The following is a 16,853-nucleotide window of genomic DNA, read 5'->3' on the forward strand; positions in this document are numbered from 1 at the left end:
GTGTTGTGTGCGTGCACACCCGTGTGTGTTGTATGTGCACACCCGTGTGATGTGTGCATGCACACCCGTGTGTGTTGAGTGTGCACACCCGTGTGCGTGTTGCGTGCGTGCACTCTGGTGTGTGCGTTGCGCACGGGAGCACCGGTGTGCACGTTGCATGTGCACACCCGTGTGCGTGCTGCGTGTGTGCACACCCGCGTGTGTTGCGCGCTGCGTGCGTGCGTCTGCTTTCCTACAGCTGCAGGGCTGAGTTTAGCGGACAGGCGTCTCTCCGTGGTGTGCACGGACAGCGTGTTGCCCAGCTGGCGGCCCTGCGTGGGACGCCGCGTGCGTCTCAGCCTCCTCCCCAGGGAGCGTGGGGCTTGGCGTGTGCAGTCTGGGTGCTGGGGTGCTCGATGGTGTTAGGTGTCCCTCCGGCCCGCAGTGCCCGGAGCTGTGCGCAGACCCCGCGTGTGTGCGTACACGAGGGTGCCCTGGTATGCGTGCGCTTCGCCGTGCTCCATGTTTATTCCCCCTGGAATCTTTATCTGCTGAAGACCGTGAGTTTGCAGTGGGTCAAGTCCAACATCCGGGCTCCACCCTACCTTCTCCCCTAAGCAAATGTCTAACTCTTTGCGCCAGTGGTGAGCTGCTGGCCCCTGGACCCCAGCCCACGTTAGCTCCTCTGCCCAGCCCCTCTGCGCCCCGCGGGGCCACCGCTGACCCAGCGCTGCCCCCTCTCCCCGCAGGCTGGGAAGCTGGAGCCCAGGCTGGTGCTGGAGCAGCTGCGCTGCAATGGGGTGCTGGAGGGCATCCGCATCTGCCGCCAGGGCTTCCCCAACCGCATCCTCTTCCAGGAGTTCCGGCAGCGGTGAGCGGTGTGGCGGTGTGGGCGGGCTCGGCGGGGCGGGCTCAGCCGGGGGCGCTCAGGTCCGCGCCCAGGGGCCGCGCGCCAGCCTGGGCCTGGGGCTCGCCTCGCTGGGTCCCGGCTTCCTGTCGCGGGAGGGCGGCGCTGTTCTCGCGAGCTGCCTGGCAGAAAGGGCGAAAAGTGCTCGGTGGCCATGAGCATCCCCTGGAATACAGCGTCTTTGCCCGCCGCTGCGCCGGTGGATTCCCGCAAGCCGGGCGGGGGTGGTCGAATCGTAGCTGTGAGCCGGCTGCAAGTTCCGTGGGGGTGTGAGGGCCCCGGCCCCTCCCCCGCGTGCCCAGGGGTCAGTTAGAAGAGAACAGGGCAGGAACTACCCGGTGCAGAAGTAGATAGTGCGATGCTGGTCACGTAGGAGCGAGTGCCGCTGGGGTCTGGCGTGCCGGCTTGAGGCCCAGGGCAGATGCCAGGGAGAGATTCTGAGCACAGACACATGTGTGTTTACGTGGAATATATGGATTTTACTCTAGCTGTGCTCAGAGATTTGGAAGAAGCTGGGATGAAGGACTTCACTCAGACCCGCACCCCATAAATATTCAGGGGCATCAGCCCTGACTGTCGCTCTCTGAGACACCCTTGTTTGCTGGCACGGTGAAGAGGGGGTGATGTCCCGTTGTGGTCGGGTCACCGGGTGTCTGTGTCCCGAGGGTGATGCGTGCCCAGCCCGGTGTTTTTTGAGGCCGGTGGTAAACGGGTGAAGGTTCATTTTTCTGTTTTGGGACACTACTGTCCTGGTGGCGGTACTCATGGCCCCGTGGCGGGGCCCACGGAGGGCCTACGCTGACCCCACCCTCCCGCCACTGCAGATATGAGATCCTGACACCCAACGCCATTCCCAAGGGCTTCATGGACGGGAAGCAGGCCTGCGAGAAGATGGTGAGGGTGGGGCAGCGCCTGGCGCAGAGACGGGCGTGCGGGGTGGGGGCGTGCGTGGCGTGAGTGCACACATGCACACACACACAGCCCCAGCAGTTGAGCAGGGGCTGGGACCTCCCACCTCATCGCACCCCTCATCCTCCATCCCCCGATCCCTCACAGATCCACGCCTTGGACCTGGAACCCAACCTCTACCGCGTGGGACAGAGCAAAGTCTTTTTCCGGGCGGGGGTGCTGGCCCATCTGGAAGAGGAGCGAGACCTGAAGGTCACAGACATCATCGTGTCCTTCCAGGCAGCTGCTCGGGGATACCTGGCTCGGAGGTGGGCCACCGAGCTCTCTGTAGGGCCCGTGGACCAAGGCTGGGCCAGAGGGGTAGACCAGATGGCCCAGGATGTAGGCGAGCGCTGCCCCCTGCCGTCTGGCCTCGCGGTGATAAAAGGCGTCTGGAGCGAGCTGCATCACCTCCGCGCCTGTGCGGGTTGGTCGTCCAGCCCCCGCCGCCCCCATGAGCCAGGCAGGCCATGTCCAGGGTCTCGAGAAGAGCCCCTGGGTGTCTGCATCAGACATTGCCAGTCCTGGCAGTGATAAAACGGAGTAGCTCTGGGCAGACGAGTGAGGCTGCAGCCCGGGGACTCCAGCTTCGGAGGGACACACGTGGACACCAGCTGTCCTCTATGGGGTGGTAGAAATTCAGCGGGACCCCTGCTGCAGACCAGACACCCCCAGGGCACACTCAGTGGCAGGCCCATGTAGGAGGATGGAAACGTCTCCCAGCAAGGAGTCACAGCCCGCGCAGAGGACCCGGGACAGATGAGAGAGCTGGAAGCATTCCAGGATCGGAGTCTCCTTCCTCCTTGGAACTGGCCCCGAGGAAAGCCCAGAAAGGAAAGGGCTCCCCCTCTGCCAGGCTGAGGGCGAGGACCTCAGCCTGTGGGTCTGTGGGGACAGAGCAGAGGGCAGAGGGACTGCGGGGGGCTGCACTCGTAGCGGGGGACAGGCCTGCAGGGGCCTAACCTGCCCCCTCCTGCGTGCCGCCTGCCCACCCAGAGCCTTCCAGAAGCGGCAGCAGCAGCAGAGTGCCCTGAGGGTGATGCAGCGGAACTGTGCAGCTTACCTCAAGCTGAGACACTGGCAATGGTGGCGCCTGTTCACCAAGGTGAGGCACAGGCCCCGGGGCCAGCCCTGCTTGGGAGGTGCTTGCCCCGTGAGCCCTGGTTTTCTGCATCTGTGAAACGGGACTGCACCACCCAGCCTTTGTGAGCCAGATTCACTAGGGAGCAAGTGCCTAAAGTCTGACTTAAAGCGCAATGCACAAAGCTGTGCTGGACCGAGACAGCTTCAGGTACAGCGGGCCCAGGACAGGTGCAGGCCCGGAAGACCACTTCCCCCAGCAGGGAGTCCGGGGAGGGCGAGTCTCTGGCGGAGGAGCAAAGGCTCACAGCGCTGCCTGCTAACATCTGCCCATCTGAGCTCTCGTCTATTCCGAAAGCCCAGCGAGGTGGGGGCTGTTACGGTGTCTGTCTCAAGACGAGGACACAGAGCGCCTGCTCGAGGTCACGCAGCCAAGTCCTGGAGGAGTCGGACAGACCTCCAGGCACTGGAGCCCGAGCGTGAGCGCTTAGCTCCCGGTCAAGGAGTCGTTCCCGCCCTCTAGGTGAAGCCACTGCTGCAGGTGACCCGGCAGGATGAGGTGCTACAGGCGCGGGCTCAGGAGCTGCAGAAAGTGCAGGAACTGCAGCAGCAGAGCGCCCGGGAAGTGGGCGAGCTCCAGAGCAGGCTGGTACAGGTGAGGCGTGGGCGGGGCCTCTCTGGGCGGGGCCTCTCTGGGCGGGGCCTCTCTGGGCGGGGCCTGGTAGGGCGGACCTTTGTGGGCGGGACCTAGTACGGGCGGGGCTTTGTGGGCGGGGCCTGGCTGCCCTGATTGGGGTGGAGCCCTTGCGGTGGGGTTGGGCTGACCTGGGATGTGACCCAGGCAGGACTGTGGGGTGAAGGTGTCGGGTTGGGGTGCACTGAGGTTCAGTAAGGGCTGAAACTCTGGTGTAGTTGAGCCATGCTGTGCAGGAAGAGGGATGCTGGGACTATAGCCAGGGTCTGGGGGTGCAGTTGAGGTCTGCTTAGTAAGATGCTCAGGGGTCTGAGCCCCAGGACCCAGGACCCGACAGAGGTCCAGCCACCTCGCAGGAGAGACTGGAGGCTGGGAGGAGGCTGGAGAGAGTCCACTGGGAGGGGACGAGACCAGAGTCTATAAGGGGAGAGGGAGCAGGAGTCGTCGGCAGGCACTTTGGGGCCAGGTGGGCCGTGGGAGGTGAGGAGGAGGAAGGCGCCCAGGGGTCCGGCTCAGTGACTAGGGAGACGTGAGGCCATCCTGAGATGTTGGCCTGGGGGTACAGCAGGGTTGGGGGACCGTGTGTCCTGTCCCTTAGGCCTCAAACGGCAAAGCAAATCAGGGGGCAGGAGGACCTGGTGCTCGGCCCAGGGCCATCCTGGGAGCACTACCTGCTCGCCACTGACCCCTCCCCAGCTGGAGGAGGAGCGCACCCGCCTGGCAGACCAGCTGCGAGCAGAGGCAGAGCTGTGCGCCGAGGCCGAGGAGACGCGAGGGCGGCTGGCGGCCCGGAAGCAGGAGCTGGAGGTGGTGGTGTCGGAGCTGGAGGCCCGCGTGGGGGAGGAGGAGGAGTGCAGCCGCCAGCTGCAGACCGAGAAGAGGAGGCTGCAGCAGCATATACAGGTCTGGCCCAGAGCTGCTTCTCCCTGCCCCCACCCCACTTCTCCCTACCCCCACCCCGCTGTCTCCTACTCCCACCCCTTCTTTGCTCCTGTCAGCAGTGCTCTTTTGGAAAAAGTGTGCAGGAAACTCAGCTCAAAGTGGCTGAGTTCAAACCACCCATAAACTCCAGCAAGTGTGGCCTTCAGGTACGGCTGGCTCCAGGTGCTGAAGCAACAGCCTCAGCCTCTCAGCTTCTGGCCTTCCTTGCTGCTATGCTGTGTGTTCACGGCCCCTCAACGCCCAGTGTGTACCCTACGAAACTTCTCCATCAGATGCTAAATGTGCAGGACACATACAGTAACTTCCTCGGAGACAATGACTTTAAACAAAATAACATACTAGACTGATTTTGCTATCAGCAAATGGCTATAAACCAGGTAACATGCCGTCATCAGACTTCTGCTCACAAAACATCACCCAGCTTCTCAATAAACACCCCCAAACACGCCTCATAGTAAACAGTCATCTTACAGCCGTTCGTTCATTTTCCAACTCACTCCAGTTAAGTGGTGGCCAGAGGCCAAAGCTTCTGCTTTGCCTGGGTGACAGGGGAGGACGGCCGTGGATGAGACTCTCGCGGAAGGTCACCTCAAGCCCATCCCCACACTCAGCACGCACATCTTTGGGGTGAGGGAGGAAACCAGGGTTTGCAGGAAAAACTCACACAGGCGTGGGGAGAACAGCAGACTCACAAATCAGTATTTTCATCAACATTATAATGTGACGGGGTGGGGTGGGGCTGCACTTAGCCATTGGGGGCCGTCCCAGTGTCCCCTGCATCTGCTCAGCAGGTATTTTTACACCTGAATTTCCAGTCTGACATGAGCCTGGTCACTCCCAGAATGGACAGTGCCCATCCAGAGCACATAATGTATTTTGCACGTTATCACCAGTATGTCTCTTGTGCACAATCGTCACACACGTGAACGCATTTGCCGCCAGGACAGTGCCGTGTGTCTCCCCGCTGCTGGCCTGGCGCTCAGTAAATGCTTGCCCACTCTGAATGAATGAAACAGGAAAGGCCAGCCAGGGCTTGCTCCTTCCCAGCCAGCATGGAGCGGCCTGAGCTGTGGGCCTTCAGGTGCGCTTGGTCCGGGCCGCCCCGGCCTACGCTGCGTGCTCACGGCCCCTCTGCAGCCAGTGTGTACCCTAGGAAACGTCTCCGTCAGATGCTACATGTGCCAGGCCAGCAGTGGGGGTCCGTGAAGGCCCCCCCACCCCAGGCCCCTCCCGCACCCCTGAGCCCTCCCTCTTCCTACCCCAGGAGCTGGAGACCCACCTGGAGGCTGAAGAGGGGGCTCGGCAGAAGCTGCAGCTGGAGAAGGTGACCACGGAGGCCAAGATGAAGAAGTATGAGGAAGATCTGCTCCTCTTGGAAGACCAGAACGCCAAGCTGAGCAAGGTGGGGCCCGGGCGGGCGAGCAGGAGCGCAGGGGCCTCTGTGTCCACGCCGGCCAGGCGGGCTCTCCCTTCAGCCTGTTCTCTCTCCGTGTCGCCCTGTGTCACACCTTCACTCAAGCAGGTGCTGACCGAGAACCTCCCATGTGTCTGCCTCCCAGGCACCCCAAAGGGGCGTGGCAACAGCCACCGCCCCATTCTCGCCGTGGCCCTGTGGTCACCCGCACAGTTCCTCCGCTGGCCTCTCTCGGAACTCGTGGCTGGGGCTGCCACCTCCGTGGGGCCTCGGTGCCCACCTGAGAGCCTGCATTTGGCAGCGGGGCTCTGAGAGAGGAACCAGAAGCAGCCTGGCCCGGGAAGGCTCAACCCGGACATGAGGCCGCGTTACCGGGTTACGGGAGACCAGCTGTGGGCAGTTTCTCTGAAAGGCCAGCTGGGAAATATTTGAGGCTTGAGGGCCACTCCTCCGTTCCGTCATCCTCGGTTATGTCCGGAGACATAACCCAGTGGGCGTGTCCGTGTGCCAATAAAACTTAATTCACAAGAACAAGTGGCGGCCCCCAGGTTTGGCCTGCAGGCTGCTTGCCTGAGCCCAAAGCGGACGCAGTCAGCCCAGATTTGGGAGCACATATGGGGGACGCGGTGGAAAAGCCACTGCCCCCCAGCTTGCTGTAGAGACTAGACTAGGTACAGAACATGGCACAGAGCCAACTAGAAAGCCACTTATGCCCCTCACAGGGAGCAGAGCAAGAGGACAGAAGATGAGTACCCCACCCCACACTGTCACTTAGTTATCAACTGACAGAAAAGAATGGAAAACCGGGGGGGCGGGGGGCCTGACCTGTCCTGGAGGTGTTCAGGGAAGATCTCCGTGAGGATCGGCGCCTGAGCTGAGCGAGTGAGGATGCAGAGGCGCTTTCTGGAGTAGTCCTTGGTGCAACGGCCAGGAAGAGAGATAGCAGGGGTGTTGGGGGACGGGACGAGGAAGCGGGACGCCCGTGGGGAGTCCAGACTGCTGTCTGTCCCCATCCGCTGCCTTGAGCGGCTTCAGAGAGGCCAGCTGGGGAGGCCCCGAGACGCAGCAGTGACCAGCAGTCCGGATGCGGGTGCTGTTGGGCCCGGCCGCGTGTTGAGCAGGAGTCCAGGCCTCCCCCCGGTGAGGGTGTCAGTGCGGTGTGGCTCACCCATCAGTTTCAACACCTCGAGGCGAACGCGAGATGCTGCGTTTAGGGTTTAGGGAGGTGTCCAGACGCTGACGGAGTCCAGAGAGCTGGGGGGCTGAGGCTGAGCCTCCCCAGGACAGTTTTCTACGCTGCAAGGAAAACATCGGACATTTCAAGGAGTCTCACAGAGAGTCTGGGGGGGCCCGGCTGTGCCTCTGTGCCTTGAGGGAAACAAGGAAGGCGGCCAACGCGGCCGTTGTGTGTCCAGCCGCCCTCCCTGGGGCGGGGCGTTCTACACGCCGGAGACATCTTTACTGTTGCGCACGCAGTTGCTTCACCCCTCCAGTCCACGTTGGCGTGCACCCCTTAATGAGCCCGGGGAGGGGCACCCTTTTAATTGCTGCTTCGTAGTAGCCAGTGTCCATCAGCCGGATGAGGGGCTGGCGGTGTACTTCAAATAACGGGGTCACACCTGTGGTGGGATGGGAACAGAGCCCAGAGTGGGAGAAGGAAGGACCCACGGCCCTGCTGGCTCCTGACCCCCCTGTCCCCCACATGCAGGAGCGGAAGATGCTGGAGGAGCGTCTGTCCGAGTGCTCGTCCCAGGCGGCCGAGGAGGAGGAGAAGATCAAGAGCCTCAATAAACTTCGGCTCAAATACGAGGCCACCATCGCGGACATGGAGGGTGAGCGCCCGCGAGGGGGTGCACGGGCAGGCTCCCCGGGCCTCCCAGTCCAGTCTGCTAAGTGGGGCCAGGAGTGGAGGCCCAGGCCGGATGGGGCACCCCAGCTCGCTCGCCGCTGTGTCAGAGCCAGTGCTGTGCTGTTCTGTCTGCCAGGCTGCGCTGCAGGCATGGTCATCCCTTGCTGCTGACTGGGTGTCGGCGACCGAAAGGGGAGAGCGCAGGAGGAGGGTGGGAGACGGGGTGCGGAATGGGCAGCGGTGAGGAGCGGGACAGCAGTGGGGGTGTGACCCCGGGCCTGGCCGGCAGTCGGGTGGCCCCGAGGCAAGGAGCTGGCAAGCCGTGGAGGTGACGGGCACGCTGAGCTCAGGCACCCCGCCGCGGGGCTCCGCGGGTTCCTCGGGGGTGTGGGCCCCGGGCCCTCACGCAGGCCCCCACACCCGCCCCCAGACCGCCTGCGGAAGGAGGAGAAGGGCCGCCAGGAGCTGGAGAAGCTGAAGCGGCGCCTGGACGGCGAGAGCTCGGAGCTGCAGGAGCAGATGGCCGAGCAGCAGCAGCGGGCTGAGGACCTGCGGACCCAGCTGGGCCGCAAGGAGGAGGAGCTGCAGGCGGCCTTGGCCAGGTGTGGAGGGGCGGGGCCAGGGGCGGGGCCGGCCCGATGGGCGGGGCTGGTGAAGGGCGGGGTCAGGGGCAGGGCGGGCCCGAGGGGCGGGGCCAGGGAAGGGCTGGGCGAGGCCGGATACCTACTGTGTGCGGGGCATCGGGTATTGCAAATGATTTCTGCCCCCTCCCCACCTCGTGCTCCGTGCAACCTGAACGGGGTACAGAGAGGTGAAAATTGAACAATGGCACAATGCAGTCCGAGCACATGGGGTGGGGGCGGGGCCAGTCAGAACGCGGGTCGGACGCTGGCATCCAGGACGCTGTGCCCCTTTCTGGCCACATGACCTGACCCTTCTCTGCCTGTTTCTTCAGCAGGAGTGACTGTAGAAACCCCTCCTGGACTCGCCAACAGTGCTGGGTGGGGTTGAGGAACCTGACACAGTTTTTCTTTTTCTTTGGATTGAGCCGAATTCACTAAACAAAATCAACCACTTTTTAAAGTACATGATTCAGTGCGCCCTTCGCCCATTCATAAGGCACTAAGCACCCCTCTGTCTAGCTTCAAAAGGAAGCCCGGTGCCTCTGAATAGCCGCCCCCACCCCACTCTCCCTGCCTGCCCAGCCTCTGGCAAGCAACAGTCCACTTTCTGTCCACATAGGATTGGCCGCTTCTGGACTTTTCACCTGTGAGGGTCACACACAGCCTTTTGCTCCCCATTCTTGTTCTGATGCCTCACAGCAGCCCTTGGTAGGGGGGTCTCGCAGCCCTGAGGCTGCCCCTGGCCAGGGCAGGTGACCAAGCTCAGGCTGCAAACCCCGGTGGAGATCTTCAGCCCCGCCGCCCTGCACTGGCTTGGGTCTGGCAGAGCTGCGTCCTGTGGGGGCTGTGAGCTCCGGCCCCGCTCAGCCCTGCCCCTCGCTGGTGGCGTGACCGGTTCTGGGCCTGTGTCCTCATTTGGTGGTGACCTAAAGAGGCACGGCCAGTCCAGCATTCGCGGGCATTGGGAACTGCAGGCCCCAGAAATCACCCCTGCCCCTGGCCTGCCCCATACCAATGCCAGGGTCCTTGTCCACCCCAGGGCAGAGGAGGAAGGTGGGGCCCGGGCCCTCCTGCTCAAATCCCTGCGGGAGACACAAGCAGGACTGGCCGAAGCCCAGGAGGACCTGGAGGCCGAGCGCCTGGCCAGGGCGAAGGCGGAGAAGCAGCGCCGGGACCTGGGCGAGGAGCTGGAGGCTCTGCGGGGTGAGCTGGAGGACACGCTGGACTCCACCAACGCTCAGCAGGAGCTCCGGTGAGGCCGGGCACATGCAGGGCGGCGGGAGGGTGAGGAGGTGGACTTGGGATGAGCCCTCTGTCTATGCAGAGGTTTTGTCGCTCCCCAATTTATGGAGCACCAGCTGTAGGCCAAGCCACAGGCAGGGATGAGTGAGACCCAGGCATGGCCCCCAGGAACATCTTCCGGGTCTGGGAGAAGCAGAATCAGGAAGAGACGCAGTCCGGGAAGCAGGTTTTAATGGAGTAGCACAGGGATGACAAGAGAATCCATGTCTGTGAGAAGCAGACCAGGAAGATCTCCATGAGGAGGGGCTTTTAAAGCAGGGTTTTGAAGGATGTGTAGGAGTTCACCCATAAAGCCACCCTGCTACAGCATCATTGCCCAGATCCCCTGGGTATCCAGAGTGAGGTCCTCTTCTTTGGGAAATAACGACAGGAGTCACCCCAGCTGTCAGGGGTCCCTGCCTTCCTCTATTTTAAAGTTCTGTTCCCTGCCTTTTGCCCCCAATAAAAGGTCCAAGAGGGAACAGGAGGTGACAGAGTTGAAGAAGGCTCTGGAGGAGGAGGCACGTGTTCATGAGGTGGCTGTGCAGGAGCTGAGGCAGCGCCATGGCCAGGCCCTGGGAGAGCTGGCCGAGCAGCTGGAGCAGGCCCGAAGGGTGAGCGGGGCAGAAGCCAGAGGCCTGGCAGGTCACTGGGCGGGAGGACAGGAGCCGGGCCGGAGGAAGTGCCTCTGGCGGGTTCTAGGCTGCATCCTGTCTCCAGGCTCTTGCTCCTCAGCAGCGTTACTGAGGACCTACGGCCTCCAGGCCACACCAGGACACCAGTGCTCATTCTGTTCCCACAATGGCCACTATCCCCCCACCCTCTTCCCTTGTGGAGCGCATTTTAGTGGGGGAGGCGGAGAGTAGACCACAGGGCCACTTTCACAATGGCTAGCAGGCCAGTTAAGTGCTGCAGGGAAAGCCATGACCAGGAGAGGGGGCACCGGGGTGCTGAGTGGGGGCTCTTGAAGAGAGAGGCCATGCTTGTGCGAGTCGGCGACCGCTGAGGAAACGCCCAAGAAGAGAGAGGGGTGAGCCGTGCGGAGGTCAGGGAGACGGAGATCCAGGCAGCGGGCGCAGTCCGTGCAAAGCCGCCGCGTGGCCATCCTGCAGTGGGCGTGGCCAGCCCGGGGTGGGCGCGTGCGCACGTGGGGGGGACCGTCAGCCCTTGCTGCCTCCCCAGGGCAAGGGCGCGTGGGAGAAGACGCGGCTGGCGCTGGAGGCCGAGGTCTCGGAGCTGCGGGCGGAGCTGAGCAGCATGCAGACTGCGCGCCAGGAGGGCGAGCAGCGGAGGCGCCGCCTGGAGTTGCAGCTGCAGGAGGTGCAGGGCCGGGCCGGAGATGGGGAACGGGCCCGAGCGGAGGCCGCCGAGAAGCTGCAGCGAGCCCAGGTGAGGGCCGCAGGGCCGCCGGCCTGCCGTGTGACCGCGTGCTCCCCCCCTCTGGGCCGGTCTGACCCGCACTGGCCTCCGCCCCTAGGACTTCTCCAGCGCGCTCAAGCGCCGGTAGCTGGTGCTGGGTGCACAGTTAGCGTCACCCCAGCGGCCTGCGTGTTACACTCAGTCCCCCCGACTCTCCTCAGCGGGAGGACTGGGGCGTAACTCAGACTGTGTAGTCTCCCACTTACAACGCAGTGGTTTCTGCACATTCAGAGCTGTACAACAGCCGCCGGAGTCTATCTTGAGGGTGTTTCATGACCCCCAATAGAAAGCCTGTCCCCTAGCTATCATCCCCCACCTCGCCCCTCGGCCCCCATGGCTGTCTCCTTCACCTCCCTCTTCGAACCATCGGCCAGACAGTCACGTGCGTTGGCCCTTTCCGGTCAGCTGCCCACGCGGATGCTGTCCCGGCTCGTCCTGTCGTGATGTGCACAGGACTTGAGCTCTTTACCCGCCTCACTGTCTGGACAGGCAGCCTCCCCGGGTGACGGACATGGGGGTTGTTTTTGCTTCTGAAAGCGGCGGTGGTGGGCGTTTCCGGACACCCCTCTGCACAGATGTCTGTGCCCGGCACTCTCAGGCACGCACCAGGAGCGGAATTGCCAGGTCACAAGGCCCGTTTGAGGCATGGCCAGGCCAGGCCAGGCCAGTGGACAGTCCCACCATCCATGTGTGGTAGAGATCTGTGGTGCGGGAGCGGAGGCGCCTCGGGATGGACAGTCATTGGAAGGTGCCCCTTCCCCGCAGACGGAGCTGGACAACGTGTCGGGGGCGCTGAGCGAGGCCGAGTCCAGGGCCATCAGGCTGAGCAAGGAGCTCAGCAGCGCGGAGGCCCAGCTGCATGACTCCCAGGTGACCCCATGCACCCCGCACCTCCGGCCCCTCCCCTCCCACCCTCGTCACCACACCTGATGTCCATTCTCCCTCCGTGCACAGGAACTCCTGCAGGAGGAGACCAGGGCGAAGCTGGCCCTGGGGGCCCGGGCACGAAACCTGGAGGCTGAGGCCGCGGGGCTTCGCGAGCAGCTGGAGGAAGAGGCCGCAGCGCGGGAGCGGGCCGGCCGGGAGCTGCTGACGGCCCAGGCGCAGGTGAGCCATCCCGCAGGGGGTCTGGGGGGCCCCAGTATCTCATGGGATGCCCCACTATGGGAGCGAATGGGGGCCCCCTCAGAGGGATAGATCTGGGTCTCCAGCAATGCCCAGCATAGACCCCGAGGTTTGGGAGGTGTTGAGCGATGCCTACGGAGTGAGCGAGGGATGGATGCACCTTGCAAATACCCCTTTCAACTGGCAAACTTCTGTGCTTATTCCGAGATCCATCGCCAATACTCCTCCTCCAGGAAGTCCCTCAGGAATGTTCTAAGCCCCTCCTGTTGATTCCCACAACCCCCCCCTTCCTCTTAGTCTCCATCACTGGGCTGTGATGTCCAGTCCCCCACCAGAAGGGGGCTGCAGATTCTTCTCTTTGTCTGGGCAGGAAGCATTTTAATGTCCTGGGACTCAGAAAACTGACAGCCTCAGGCCTTCACCGAGACACAAGGGCACAGTGGAGGGAGCCCTGCCACGTTCTCTTCAGGCCTCAGTTTCCCTCTGGGCACGGGGGCATCGCCAACCACCCGTTGGCCACATGCGGGCCACCCACCCTCTCTCTCCTGCACCCAGCTCTCAGAGTGGCGCCGGCGCCAGGAGGAAGAGGCCGGGGCCCTGGAGACCAGTGAGGAGGCGCGGCGCCGGGCTGCCCGCGAGGCTGAGGCCCTGACCCAGCGCCTGGCGGAAAAGGCCGAGGTGGTGGAGCGGCTGGAGCAGGGCCGCCGGCGGCTGCAGCAGGAGCTGGACGACGCCACCATGGACCTGGAGCAGCAGCGGCAGCTCGTGACCTCGCTGGAGAAGAAGCAGCGCAAGTTCGACCAGGTGGGGCACTTGGGGGCATGTGGGGGGACCCTGGGGCACAACACTGCTCGCGTCCAGCCTGGCTTACGTCTCTTGTACCCACGTAAGGGGGTATCGACGGTTTCCCCCTTTGACTCCCAAAGCATCCTGCGGGGTCAGAGGATGCTTGTGGGGGTTGAATGAAAAGCCACCATCTGCTTCTCTCCTGACTCGCTGTACCCCAGGCACGCTGCTTGTCCCCTTTCGGCCTTGGTTTACCCATCCAGAAAACAGGGGTAGTATTAAGCAACGGACGACCTGAGGCTAAATAAAAACCACTTACCCAGCGCACTAGGGGCAGGCGGCCCCAAGGTTCGAGTCCCGGCTCGGCTCCTCTCTGGCTGTGTGGCTCGGGCAGGTGGATCCGCCCTTCTCGGCTTCGTTCTTCACCTAGGAAGTGGGAAAGCAGTTGGCGAGTCAGTGCTGAAAGCTACTTTCACTGGCTACAGAATGCGAGGTTGGCAGTGTCACTCCCCAGCGTTTTGAAAGCCCTTTCATGGTGATCTCTGCTGCCAGCTTCAGAGGATAAGTCAGTCATCTGCAAGTGTTTTATGATATGATGTGGTTTTATAGCTTTTTTTTCCTCTTTATCTTTGGTTTTTAGCTGTTTGGCTATGACCCAGCCAACTGTGGGCTCTGTGGTGCTCGCTTTTGTCTGCCAGGATTCCTATAGTTCTGGGTTGATGAGGGTCAAATGTGGAAATTTTCAGCCATGTTTCTTCAAATATTTTTCTTCCCCATTCTCTTTTCCCCGTCTTCTCCAAATACATATTGTTTTTCTTAACACTGTCCCAGAGATCACCAAGCTTCTATTAATGTTTTTGTTTCTTCTAGAATTTTATGTAAATCTCAGTTACTTCTTCATTTAGAATAATTCTTTTGAGATTCAGCCATGGATTTTGCAGGTACAATCCGTTCCCTTTTCCACTGCTGAGTATTGTTACTGTATGGGCAAATCACATTCACCCATGGAGTTTTTCCAGGTATTTCATGATTTGATCCATGTTGAATTATGTTGTTTTTATCCCAGCTTCGGATTGTTGGTTCAGTTGACCTTTGAAAAAGAGATTGCAGCAGTCTAACATCAGCATTAACTTCTGACTCCCCCAGAACTTAAACACAGTCATCCTTCAGTTTCAGAACCCACACACAGCCCCCATATCTAAATTCATGGATACCCCAATCCATTATTGCCAACCAACTGTATTTATGGAGTCAACCAACCTGAGACATCAGAGTCAAAAATTCGCACACACATGAACCCCGCATTCAAACACCAACCGTACATAGGAACTAGTTAGATTTCGCATAGTATCTCTCCTGCTCCAGTCTAACCAGACTCATTTACTAGCTGCAGGAGACGTTCTGTAGATCCCCATTATCGTCATGTTCTCTGTGATAAAGACAGATTTGACTTCTTCCTCTCCTTTCTCTTTACCGTTCCTCTGGGACTACAAGCACGGCGATGTCACATTGCTTGATGCTCTCAAAGCTTGCTAAAGCTCGGTCAGTATTTTCAGTCTTCTCTTCCTTTGCTCTGTTCAGATCATCCCCCCCGACCTGTGTTCAGAGCTCCTGCTTTTTCCAGTGTGCCTGCTCTGCTGTCAATGTCATCCAGTGACTTTTTGATTTCAGATGGTGTATTTTTGAGTTTTGGCATTTCTATTTGGTTCTGCATTAGAGTTTCAAACCCTTGCGAGTGACCTTGTCTTTTCACCCATTGTATCCACTGTGTCCTCAAAGTGTCAGAGTTGAAGCCCTGAGTGAAAATCCCATGTCCGTCATCTGTGGTTCTATTTTACAGACTGATCTTTCTCTTGACTGTGAGTCTGGGTCTCTTCCTGTTTCCTTAGTTTTATTGCTTGCCAGTAACTGTCTTTTAAAAGACAGATTCCTTTGCGGTGTATCTCAAATGAGGGACTGATGGGTTTGGTCAATTGAAGGGTTGAGTGGTTTGGCGACATGGTTGCAACTGTAATCCCTCTACATTCCTCTCGTATCTCTCTCTGCCCCCCTCTTCCCCAGCCCTTACACAAGCCCCTCAGCTAATCTATCATGCCCCACCCTGTCTCCCTCCACTGAAGCTTCTGGCAGAGGAGAAGTCTGCCGTGCTGCGGGCAGTGGAGGAGCGTGAGCGGGCCGAGGCGGAGGGCAGGGAGCGCGAGGCTCGGACCCTGTCACTGACCCGGGCGCTGGAGGAGGAGCGGGAAGCGCGCGAGGAGCTAGAGCGGCAGAACCGGGCCCTGCGGGCTGAGCTGGAGGAACTGCTGAGCAGCAAGGATGATGTGGGCAAGAGTGTGAGTCGGGCTCCCAGCCCCCCCAGGCTCCCTGGGCAGCTGCACGGGTGTGTGGTGTCAGGAGACACGCACACACATGGCCGCACACACAGAGCTTGAAGGGGACCGGCCATCACAACAGCAGGTTCACACACGGGCACAGACAGCCCAGCTCACCACCCAGCGTGGCAGGAGACTCCCCCAGCAAACACGAGTGTACACACACAGACACACAAAGTGACACACAGACACACAAAGTAAGCAGAGCCAGGCAACAAAATACACATTCACGGATTCACAGACTCTTCTGTCGAGCACACACACAGTCCGGGACATACGTGTCCGCATGCAGACACTACAGCGAACAGGCTCTTTCACCCCTCGTGCATGACTGTGTGTGTTTGTGTGTGTGCACAGAGCGTCAGAACCTCACGTGCTCCCGTGAGTGAGCACGGAGCTGGGCACAGCACACAGCCCGAGAAACACTCCCCAACACAGACACAGACACACACAGACGTGCCACATGCATCTCAGACCCTCACCCGTGCACACATCACGCACATGACACAAACTCCACATGACACACAGCACACACACACTCTCCGGTCCATCTCGTCACCCCACCCCTGAACCCCACAAGGCCCCCACCAGGCCTCCATCTTCCCTTGCTCACACATCCCTATAGGAACTGCGAGGGGTGCCCCAGGCCTGTTCCTGGGTCCTGCTCACTCAGTGAGCACCCCAACCTTCCGCATGCTCCATTGCACCCCACTTGCTTCTTCACCCAATAAATACCTCTTTGGAGCACTGGCTGGGACAGGCCCAGGGACAGGACCCCTGGCGGAGGCGCTGAGAGGATCCACGAGCCCCAGGGCCAGTACCCCGCCCTCCCACTCGGTGACCAGGTGCCCACTCCTCGCCACCAGGTGCACGAGCTGGAACGAGCCCGCAGGGTGGCCGAACAGACAGCCAGCGACCTGCGGACGCAGGTGACAGAGCTGGAGGACGAGCTCACCGCCACAGAGGACGCTAAGCTGCGCCTGGAGGTGACGGTGCAGGCCCTCAAGGCCCAGCACGAGCGGGACCTGCAAGGCCACGATGAGGCCGGGGAGGAGCGACGGCGGCAGCTGGCCAAGCAGGTAGGCGGGGCCGTCAGCCAGGTGGGCCTGGCGCTTCCTGGCAGCATGGTCGCCAGTCTCACCCACCGCCGGCCACCTGGCATTTCCACCGGGGTCCCTCCTGCCTGCCAAGCACCCCTTCCCACAGAGCCCTCCTGTCCCCAACTCACCAGCTCACTGAACCCACAGTGCTGACCTCTTGATGCTCCCAGACCACACCCAAACCACTTGCCCACCCACGTGCCGCCCCTGCCTCAGCTTCCCAGACACCGCATCTTCCCCACTCTCCATGGCCGTCCCCTCCCCACACAACTCCCCATTTCTAAGCCACCGGCTCTCCCCACACCAGCAAGCTGTGTTAGCCCAAGCCCCCCCC

General features: G+C 61.3%; 1 protein-coding gene across 1 annotated transcript in view; it reads left to right on the forward strand.

Annotated features, from left to right (window-relative positions):
• Nucleotides 1-16,853, forward strand: part of MYH14 (myosin, heavy chain 14, non-muscle) — a 57,379-nt gene that overhangs the window by 31,371 nt on the left and 9,155 nt on the right. The window contains exons 17-33 of the mRNA XM_012733516.1: nt 729-850; nt 1,711-1,780; nt 1,943-2,103; nt 2,831-2,939; nt 3,438-3,569; nt 4,305-4,511; nt 5,815-5,952; nt 7,673-7,796; nt 8,244-8,415; nt 9,476-9,688; nt 10,187-10,331; nt 10,900-11,106; nt 11,902-12,006; nt 12,091-12,243; nt 12,817-13,065; nt 15,168-15,380; nt 16,286-16,519. Of these exons, the coding sequence (XP_012588970.1) occupies nt 729-850; nt 1,711-1,780; nt 1,943-2,103; nt 2,831-2,939; nt 3,438-3,569; nt 4,305-4,511; nt 5,815-5,952; nt 7,673-7,796; nt 8,244-8,415; nt 9,476-9,688; nt 10,187-10,331; nt 10,900-11,106; nt 11,902-12,006; nt 12,091-12,243; nt 12,817-13,065; nt 15,168-15,380; nt 16,286-16,519 (2,754 nt within the window). The remainder of the gene's footprint in view (nt 1-728; nt 851-1,710; nt 1,781-1,942; nt 2,104-2,830; nt 2,940-3,437; nt 3,570-4,304; nt 4,512-5,814; nt 5,953-7,672; nt 7,797-8,243; nt 8,416-9,475; nt 9,689-10,186; nt 10,332-10,899; nt 11,107-11,901; nt 12,007-12,090; nt 12,244-12,816; nt 13,066-15,167; nt 15,381-16,285; nt 16,520-16,853) is intronic.

The sequence above is a fragment of the Condylura cristata genome, unplaced genomic scaffold (genome assembly GCF_000260355.1).
Source record: "Condylura cristata isolate star-nosed mole 26May11 unplaced genomic scaffold, ConCri1.0 scaffold00041, whole genome shotgun sequence".
In the NCBI taxonomy this organism is placed as follows: Eukaryota; Metazoa; Chordata; class Mammalia; order Eulipotyphla; family Talpidae; genus Condylura; species Condylura cristata.